At 40.4% G+C, this 10,470-nt stretch overlaps 1 protein-coding gene across 1 annotated transcript; it reads right to left on the bottom strand.

The window, feature by feature from the left end:
- Positions 1-1,305: 1,305 nt before the first annotated feature.
- On the bottom strand, positions 1,306-9,214 carry LOC103370920 (APC membrane recruitment protein 1-like). The gene is made up of 2 exons (XM_008300115.1): positions 8,737-9,214; positions 1,306-6,152 (listed from the first exon to the last, which is right to left on the bottom strand). Exon 2 carries the CDS (start codon positions 6,040-6,042, stop codon positions 2,923-2,925), a length of 3,120 nt encoding a protein of 1,039 aa, XP_008298337.1. The 5' UTR covers positions 6,043-6,152; positions 8,737-9,214; the 3' UTR covers positions 1,306-2,922.
- Between the last annotated feature and the right edge of the window lie 1,256 nt (positions 9,215-10,470).

Here is a 10,470-nt window from a genome sequence, read left to right as displayed (position 1 = left end):
TTTATTATTCCATTTACTTTGTATAAAGCACCAGTTGCACTGGCACCAAAACAGCCCAAGAGCATACTACCACCACCGCTGCACTTGACGGTTGGTCTGGTGCTCTTGGGGTTAAGGGCCTCACCCTCTCTCCTCCAAACATATTTCTGGTCCTTGTGGGCAAATAGCTCAATTTTTTGCTTCATCTGACCACAGCCCTTTCCTCATGAAGGTCTTCTTCCATGCGTTCAGCAGCAAAATTCAGTCAACCATTAAGATGCGACTTTTAGAGGAAGAGCTTCCTTCTTGCACGGCAGCATCTCAGCCCCTGGTGATGTAAAACAGACACTTCTAATTCATTGCAGATCAGTATTTTGGTGATTCTTGGTTGACTCTTGAGCGTCCCAGCCAATTGTCTCAGCAGCAGGTGAGAGTTTGTGTTTTCTTCCTGGTTGTGGCGTGACACCACTGTGTCATGCACTTTATACTTAGTTGTTTGCACAAATGATTTTAGGATCTGTAGCTGCTTGGAAATGGTTCCAATTGACTTTCCTGACTTGTTAAAGTCTGTGATTTGCTTTTTCAGATCTACGCTCAGCTCCTCAGCCCGTCCCATTGTGGCTGAGTTTAATGAGTGTATGACATGGGCTTTATTTAAATTGGCTCAGAGAAGTCAGCAGCCATAGTCAATCATTATCCCTCATGAGAAGTTAGGAGGGATTGATGCAGCTGTCTGCATCACCAAAACTGTATATTTTTGATCCAGTAGATTGTAATTTTTCCAGAAGACCTATAACAAAACTAGAAAAGAACGAAATGCAGGATTGATTTTGTGACAAAGACATGAGTTTAAAAGATTAAATCAGAAAATTACAAGCTACAGGAGTCACTGAGTACCCAAGCCTGTCATGATATACAGGGTCTTTACAAGTGCATATAAACTTTTCTTCACAATTGTAAATAAACTTGCTTTCTTGCCTCTTACGGAATAAACTGGGATGTAATTTCTTATAAAATAAACTCCGTGTAGTGTGCAAGCAGCACAGTCAGGGGCCAGTGATTTCTAAATGTGTGCTGCCATGGGGAAGCTTTGTGTCGTCATCCTAGATTTGAACTGTGACTTTCATGTGCACATTCTCCTCAGGTGTTCAGGCGAGCATCAAACTCTGAACTATTGTGTATCAATTTATGTGTAAGCAAGAGAAGAGACTATTAATCTGCCCGGGCCTCTCTGCCTTTGGACCCATGGATGCTGGAATAAACTTCAACTCCCCCTTGGCCCTTAAGAGGAATAAGGGAAAGAAAACAGAAATGAAAATGGGAAAATATGATGTCTTGTCATGTTTATTTTTCGGTAAGGCAGTGTTCTACTTGGACAAAACAGTAACAGATTTTCGAGAGGAATCCGCTAGTGTAACATGGATGTAACTCTGAAACAATAAAAAAAAGGATTATTAAAAAAAAAGAGAACTGAAGAAGAATAATAACCAACATGAATACATGTTACAGTGTACAAATAGCTGCGAATATAAATACAAATTCTTGGACATTTGTTCGATATTACGCTATAAAAAACTACATCATCTGACAGTTTAACCTCAGAACAAACATTATATTCACAAGATAATGATAAAAGGTGAAAATACCAAGTTAATCTTTTGACATATCATTTCAATTCCAAACCAAATCAAACTACTTGTTCATTCTGCAAGCTTACAGTAATGCAACTGTGGAGTGTATCATCAAAGAATTTTACACTTCACAGGCAGTGGTTGGAAAACGAGACAAGAAAAAAAAAAAAATACAACAGAAAAGGCCAGATTGGTTTGTTAGGGCAGAATAAAACATCAAGTCTGAGATTCCTCTATACTTCAAGCTTCTTTTTTTTTTTCTTCAATTTGGTTTCCTTTACCATTTTATAGATATTTCACTGCTTTGAAGTCTTATGTAAAAGGTTTTCACACACACAGCGATTCTGCGCGTGAAATGTGTTACACAGATAAAGCAGCTTTGCCTTGCAAAGCTATCTACAGTATGTAAATGAAAGAGCAGCTGACGTAAAAATGCAAGAACTATCAGTCCATCTGTACATTTTCTATACCTGCTTATCCTGTTCTGGGTTAGTGGGTAGAACTAGCAGTTAGATATGTGGAGCTATAAATTGTAGCAGCTAAATGCATTTAAATAAACCCCATAAAGATGTCAAGAGACGTGTTTTTACAATGTGGATTCTCCGTGAATTGAGATACTACCCTCCTAAATACTCCTCTCTTGTTGTTTTCTAAACCCATTCCAGCCTGAAATTAGGTAAAACAATAAAACTATGACATTGAGCATCATGACAGACTAACATAAACCTTACTGGAGCAAAGAGAGCTTGTTCAAAAGCTGTAAACACAAACATAAGCCGGCATTTAAAGCATGAGCACTCATGTGTTTAGAGGCAATTGGCAAAGTAAGCAGGACTGGGTCAGCCTTGTTTGGCTGTACAATGGAAACCAGGCTGATGAATACCAACTGAACAAAGTGTGGCATTACTGTTTAGACCTGGATATCGAGGCTACACGTGGGTATAAACATTCTAGTAAAATTCAGACAGCTTAATGAGATAAATGTGTGAGCATTTCCACTGCAAATGAAACAATTACTCCTTTAAATAGCATTGATGGACAAACAGTTATGTAGGCTGTGTGAAGTAAGCAATTGTGTGCAAATGCAGATAATCTGATTTTTGAGCGTTGTACTTGACGTGATGTGATGTCACAGACTCTACTTTTCAGAATAATTTCAAATGCAGTTCCACTTTCTATCACAGTGTACAACATTTCAAAGGAATCAGTTGTGCAAGTGAAAATTAAGCAACAATTACTCCTTTGGATGAACTTAAAAGCACTCATTGGCACATCGACATGTGATCTTCTCAACAGTGTGACCGAGAGCCTTTTAATTAAAGGTTGCCTCAGGAAGATTGGTACAGGTCACGGGGCAAACCGTATCTCTGGGTGTTCTTCCTTCACCGAGGATGGTCATTTCATCTTCAGACACCCCTGTGTTCAGAGGACTCCCAGTGTGGGATACACCTTCCCTGTTAGCCGCAGACCTGCTTTTTCCACACTGATTAAAGGACTGCAAATTAGTGGCAGCCTTACAAAAACCATCAGTGTCAGCATCATCGGATACCTCCTCCATCATTCCAGAATAAACAAAGGTGCTATGAGGTACACATGAATCCGACTGCGCAGGAAGGTGACACTGTCTATTGTAAAGCTCTGCATTCTGTGAAATTAAATCACAGGACACTCTGTCAGACGCATTAGAGCAAAGACGCTGTGATTTACCAGTAGGAACATCACTGCTCGATGAGCTAGAAAACATTTTGTGTTTTACTTGGGTTTGACTGAGACTCTGTACGTTTTCAGTGATTTCCTCATCTGTCAGAGAAAGGCTTAAAGCCATTTCTGACCTTGTTTGCCATGATAAGGCCATAATGCTGTTACTGTCTCTAAGCTCTGATGCAGACACGACTACATTCTTTTGATAATATGGTGAGGAATCTCTCTCCGAGACCTTTTCAGTTTGAGGACAAGAAACGATAGCAGCTCTGTTCTCTCGGTACGTGTCAGGCATCTTCAACTCAAGGCTTTCTGTGTCCAGAGACCTACTTCTCCTGTCTAGAGACAATGGATTAGGCATGGACTGACTGACTCTTGTAAGGCCTAGGTGCCGTGGGAGACTAGCAACCGCCCAAGTGTTACTGATCATGTTCTGTTCATACAGATCTAACATCTGATAATCACATTCCGCGAATGCATCTTTTTGTAGATAGCTTTCTTCAAATTCCTGATAGGGTGATGAAATGTCCTCCTCCAGCTCCATGTGAATCTGCTCATCGTATTCACCCTCATTATGCATATCCACCACATCAAACGTGACGATAGTAGGTAAGGCCTCCATGTTTGGAGTGAAGGCAGAGTTTGTCTCCAAATCATCCACATTGTTGTGCAAGTTACTCAGCATCTGAGTGTGTTTGGTGTAGTCCACAAGCGCTTGTGAGAAACACACAGTCTGCCCATCATCCAAGTCATTGTTACAGTCTTGGGACTGAGAACTGATATTTCTGTATGGTAAAGCCACAGGCTTGTTTTCCTCAAGATGTTCCTCTTTGGGTTCACAGAATGTTTCAAAGTCTGGATCAGATGTGCTTCCGAATGATAAGCTGCTGTGCCTTTTCTCACACTCAGCATTCATAGATTTTGTTCTTTTTTCAGTGGAAGCAAGCACATTTTCCTTTTCGTCGTACACATCTGGTTCTGCATTGTTAACGTTGACTGATGCTTGGGTTTTTAAATTTAAATTACAGTTTTTATTCACACCAATTTCCTGCCGACCCACCACATTTTGTGCCAACTCCGAGGATTTACTGCATGCACTTGGCATCTCTAGGAAATCACGAACTTCATACAATTCAGGGCTTATTTGTAATCGATTCATTTCTGGAACAAATGCAGAATCGCTCACATCAACTGGCTCACTTAAATAGTCGCACTGCTTTGAACTGGAAAGTTTTGCTTTGTTTTCATAATGTGGACTGATGAGACTCTCGTCAGGTGCAAAAAGCTCATAGAGGGCATCACCGCTGTAACTGTCCCTGGGCAATCTGCCTGTCCTCAGCCTGTCACTTTTCTCTTGCCCTTCCTCTGGCCCCGGGGTGGTTGAATCATAGTAGCCCTCATCACTGTTCGGAACCGATTCTTGGTGCTCACTTTGAGGAGTTAAGACATCAGCAATTGAAGAAGTGTCCATGCCACCAGCCTGCTGTGCACTACTGCTGTTAAGTAAGTCCATATTGTGAGAACTCGTCAGTTCTGCAGTCATGTCTGTGTGGTCTTGATTGCAAGTGCAGCAGATTTCCTCTGAAGGGTTATTTCCCCAGAAATCCTGGAGACAAGTTTCATCCAGATCTTCAGGTGAGGCCATTTCTTCACCACCACCCTGATAAGTAAGATAACAAGAGGCCCTCTTTCCTCCATTTCTGCTCCTTTCTCCTGAAACCGTGCTCTCCGTGATGCTGTCGTCTTCTTGATCTGCAATAATGTCCCCACAGCCAGTGAGGGAGTCAAAGCTCTTCAATGATGCAACATCTCCAAAAATCAAGTTCAGCTGATCAGACGAACCTGCGGGTGTTTCAGACTTCAATACGGGATCAGACATCATGTGAAGTTTCAGACAAGGCTCGCTGTGTCCTCTGGGAGGCTCCTCGTATTCACCGGAAACAGCCATCAGATTCATTTCCTCCAGTTGATCGTCGCACACCTGATCACCAGGCTCAGATTTTGGACTTTCTTTCTCGACGCTGTTCTCTAATGCATCCACATCACTACATTCAGGACCAATGGAAATATCGCATATAACATCTGCAAAATCAGGCACATCAGGTTCAGATCCCAGGCACTCCGTGACATACTGCTTGGTGTTGTCCTGGACAACAGGCACCTCTTTCTTGCAATGAGGAGAGGACATTGCAATCATTTCAGTCTTATCCAATCCAACATTTCTATGGTTTCTGTGATGCTTAAAACTGTGAAAAAGACCCCTCAAACCCTTTCTCTGCCGACCAAGAGTCAGTGATTTCTGGTCAGCAGAGGGGTGACTACATTCATTGTGGCAGCTACTGTGGAGCTCTCCAGCAGCATCCCTCTGTCTGTGGTACACACAATTTCCAGCGGAGGCGTACCCGCTTCTTAGATTGTCGTCATGACCAACCTTACTTAACCCATCGTGCGTTCTGCTTTTGCTGATTCCTTTCTTAGAGGACCACTTGCTTGGATTTTTACTCCTCCCTCCGAAAAAGCTCGGTAAAATGCAGATACTTTTACGAACTCCAAAAAAAGTCAGAGCAGTCCTCCTGAATTTTCCAGATTTTTGAGATTTCACTGTTGCATTCATCGTATCTGGCTGAAGCTCCTCCGCGGCGGCATCAGGGCCACATCGGGAAAGCTGTTCAGCTGCTGAAGGTAAATCCTTGGTGTCACTTGGTAGCTCATCTACCCTGCGAGAAGCCATGGCGACTACAGTTACAAAAGCAAGAGTCTAACAGAAGGCATACTAGATGAAGTTTAAAAATCAGTCGATGAGATGGCTGCAATGAGCTTCCTCTCCATCTGATGTGAGCCCTGTATTGAGAAAGTTGAGACCACAGTCAGTTAAAATTTAACACTGGGTACACCGATATGAGACAAGCACAGTAGAAACATATAACATTTATATCAGTGTCTTCTTGTGACTTACAAAGATTACACCTGTGAAAGGTAAACATTGTGTAGTTGTGTCTCATTCATTGTGTTATATCACTGTTTATTTTACTCTTAATATTTAAGATATATAATATACTGCATGTACAATCGTTTTGGTGTATTCCATGGTCCAAGTTTGTCTTTATGCATTTGTTTCCCTTATTTGTATATTATGCATTCCTGGAGCTCGAGCACATTTAACTTTCCTTTTCATTTTCATTTTCATTTTCAGCAGACTGATACAGACTTTGAAAGCTGACAGCATATGTGACTCCATTCACAGTACACAATAGATACAGCTGCTAGTTTCACACTTCTGGCTGTAGCACAGAGTCAGCGGTTATTCCTGAGGTGTGCCGAGCACAGTGGGCCGATATACCACAGGAATTCTCTAGAATTTAGAGTTTCCCACTGTGTTTGGGTACTGCAAATGTACATGCAAAGTAGAGTAAAGTAGTGATAGTATTGTGATGCTATTTTGACAAGGAATCTGGTTAATAGTGGCAATAAAACAAAATAAAGTTCTGCATGCCATCTGTAAAACCAGTACATTTAAATTTAAGGCCTATAGAAGGTACAAAAGACATAGATTAACCTTCAACAGATTTTTTTTCTTCTCTTATATCCTACACTCATACTGAATCTATCACCTTAGTTTTAAAACAGGCGTTTTGGTGCTTTATGTATATTGTGCAACTATGTTGTCAATAACATTGGTATTAGTAAGAAAAAAATGAAATCACAGCATAACTGCTGTCTTATTGTAATTATATGCAAACTTTTGTGCATGTAAGCAGAAGACACAAACAAGTACAAATGTCCAGTGCATTTATGTTACCAATGCAATAACCAGCACAGGTCACTAAATGTTAAAAACAACATAAAACCTGTGTTAATTTTAATGGAAAAGCCCAAGGACAAAGGAAGAGGCTGTATATCGTCACCTTCCTAAAATACTGGCCTAAGTCAAATGATTTGTTGTTTGTTGTTGCCGAAATCATCTTGTTGTGATGCTGGCCACCTCTGGTAAAATCGCCGACATCCTCGGTTGAACAGACTATGTGATTTTACCCCTGTAGAGTGTTTTATTTTTCATCCATCCATCTACTATCTATACACCACTTAATCCTCACTAGGGTCGCAGGGGGGCTGGAGTCTATCCCAGTTGACTCAGGGCGAAGGCAGGGGACACCTTGAACAGGTCACCAGCCTATTACAGGGCTTAGAAACAGACAGTCATATTCACCCCTACGGACAATTTAGAATCACCAATTAACCTCAACATGTTTTTGGACTGTGGGAGGAAGCCAGAGAACCCGGAGAGCCCACGCTGCACGGGGAGAACATGCTAACTCCACACAGAAAGATCCCAGGTATCCTCACCGGGACGCGAACCGATGACCTTCTTGTTGCGAGGCAACAGTGCTAACCACTGAGCCCCCATTTAATTTTGCCTAAGTAAAAAGACAATGTGACTTTGGCAATTTTTACAAGCTTTTCAAGATGGCGGCTGCTTCAAGAAGAATAAAAATCTACCTACCTAACGGAGTTTATTTTTGATGATGATTTTTTTCATGATTCAGTGATGAGGTTTACTATAATACTGGCTGAGCCATAAATATTGCGTTGTTACTTAGTCAGCAAACTAGCTGAAAAGTCCATGAAGCTAGCATTTAGCAAAGAGTGGAAAGGCTCCAAAATCTGTGGCTGCTACACGTTATATGCTTTCTGTTCACTTTCATCTACTGTTTTAGTCTCATTTTTCCAACATTACATGATCTTATTAAGAAAGATTTGAATACTGTGTAATCTAACAGCTACAAATTACGTGTATAACTAAAAAACTACAAAGGATCCTCTTTACTTTTGTGTTTTTATTAAATGAAAATCTCACTTGAACATAATATTAGTAATCATAACATCATTTGACCTCTATTATCCTTGATGCAGCTTAATACAAGTGACCACAAGGCAATGAGTGTCTTTCAGAATAATCACACATCTGTGAGCATAAACCTCAAAGGGTTGAAATGTTTTTCCTTTCTAGTAGGAGATTTACTTGACTTTATTTCTCTTACGTGACATAATTTGCCACGTAATTTGACATAATACATTATTAGTACTGTCATAACCTTTTCGAGTGACATGATTAATAAATGTCGTATATTCAATATTGGGTCCAGTTTTGGTGTTTTCTGAAAAATCTGGAAAAACAGACTGATCCATTATTTCTAGAAGGTGTCGATGTGTTACTCTGGTTTCATTTGCTCTGCCACGATAACGAGTGATGTGGGTCAAAACAATGACTCAATGTTTTACTGTACAAAGGAAATATGAAAGAGCTGCTTCGTGCAAAAATCATTTCTAAGAACAGACTTGCACAAAGAGCGGAGTTTCCGTGTAAAAGCAACTTTACCACAGCCCCACCACGGAGCTAACTGAGTCATGAGGTAAACAAACTTACCGACTAAAAAGGTAAATTCCTGTCGCACGGACCTTGGTGTTGGGTTTCTCGAACAGCAGACCAAGTTAGCCTCTCAGCGCACGCTTTCTGCTAACGCTAACTTTGGGGGGGTAACAGCAGTTGGCTTGTGGTCGACTCTGGGCCCCCGGAGCAGCTTCACCCAGATACGGTTTCATTTGTGTGCAGCTCCCGTTAGCTAGCCGCGGTGCTGCTAACAACACAGTCAGCAGTGTGTCCCTGCAGTTAGTGAGAGTCTGACAGCTGCTAGCGGCGGCTACGTTAAAACACTCCGCTGCTAAAAAAATAAAAATAAAAATAAAAAATGCATGGGGAAAAATACGCAAAGCAGCCGAGCCGGGATCACATTATTGTGTCTGGTTTAGCCACGCATGCTGAATTCACTTCAGGTGTTAACACACACACACACACAAAAAGCCAGCATTTAAACGCTGGATGATGACTTCCTCTCCCGACTTCTGGGCTGATTTTCCCAAATCTCCTTTCTGCTCCCGTCGGCGCATGTTAGTGACGTAACGTGTGTGGAAAGCGTAGCGTAAAAGCATGCGTAAAACAAACAACACACACACACACACCTACACACACACACACACACTTACACACACACACGCACACATAATAAATTACTAAATAAAAAGACAAATACATATAAATTGTATATGCACTAAACAAATGGGAGAAGGACATTTTCTTCTTTTAAATATATGCCCATTGTAAATCAATCTATCTCATCTGTTTTAACCTCTTCAACGTCACATTTTGGGTTATCTTACCACAGTAGTCATATATGTTTTAAGATTTTATCATTATTTTTATTCATTTATTTATTTCTATTTTTTGTATATCAAATTTTATTTATTTTAAAACTATATATATATATATATATATTTTAAATAAAAATAAAAAATGCATATCAAACAAGAGTTCAGGTCTTAAGAGGTTAAACACTAAAGCTGTGACAGTTAATTCATTCTCTGTCAACCATTAAATTAATCACTTTTTTGATAATTAACAAGTGTGAATAATTTCCTATAACAAAAACATCATCCCCCCCCTTAATATTTTTAAAACTTAATATTTTCTGTTTTCTTTCATTCTCTTTGACAGTAAACTGATTATCTTTGAGTTGTGGACAAAAACGATACATTTGAGGATGTCATCTTGGACTTTGGGAAATATTGATCAACATGTTCTCACCATTTTCTGAAAATTTTAGGACCAAACAGCAAATAGATGAATCTGACTACTCTCTGTTGCTGACACAGCGCTGTGCTCAATGGTCTGACTGCACCTCATTATCATTCTGCTATAGGAGAAATAAATGGTTTGTTTGTGTTCCTATAAATCTATCACAGTTGTCTTGGGCAGTGCTAAGCTCAGAGTTACGTGATGGTGACAGATAAAAGTAGCAACTGGGAAAATTGTTTGGATGGAGCATTTGCTAATTTACAAGTTGGAACGAAACCAGTATGGCTGCCTTATTGCACAATCCATGGTGTAAATTCTCTGCAAAACTTGAAATTTCCTGTGTGGTTGGTTGCTAGCCCAAAGGTTGTTGCTGCTGTTTTCTGTAGCAATGGAGGAACTACAAAATGATAACAAGCAAAAAGCAGACTGGGGCAAGAAAGCCATGAAAAATAAGCACCCACGATTTACATTACTGAGAAAGTAGTCAACAGATCATTTGACAATAGAAATGATTGTTAGTTGCAGCCC

Source organism: Stegastes partitus, unplaced genomic scaffold (assembly GCF_000690725.1).
Source record: "Stegastes partitus isolate 25-593 unplaced genomic scaffold, Stegastes_partitus-1.0.2 Scaffold1500, whole genome shotgun sequence".
In the NCBI taxonomy this organism is placed as follows: Eukaryota; Metazoa; Chordata; class Actinopteri; family Pomacentridae; genus Stegastes; species Stegastes partitus.
This window is presented reverse-complemented; position numbering and strand designations above follow the sequence as displayed.

Excerpts from the sequence above, each read along its gene's own strand:
- LOC103370920 (XM_008300115.1), bottom strand. The coding sequence starts at position 6,042 with ATGGCTTCTCGCAGGGTAGATGAGCTACCAAGTGACACCAAGGATTTA.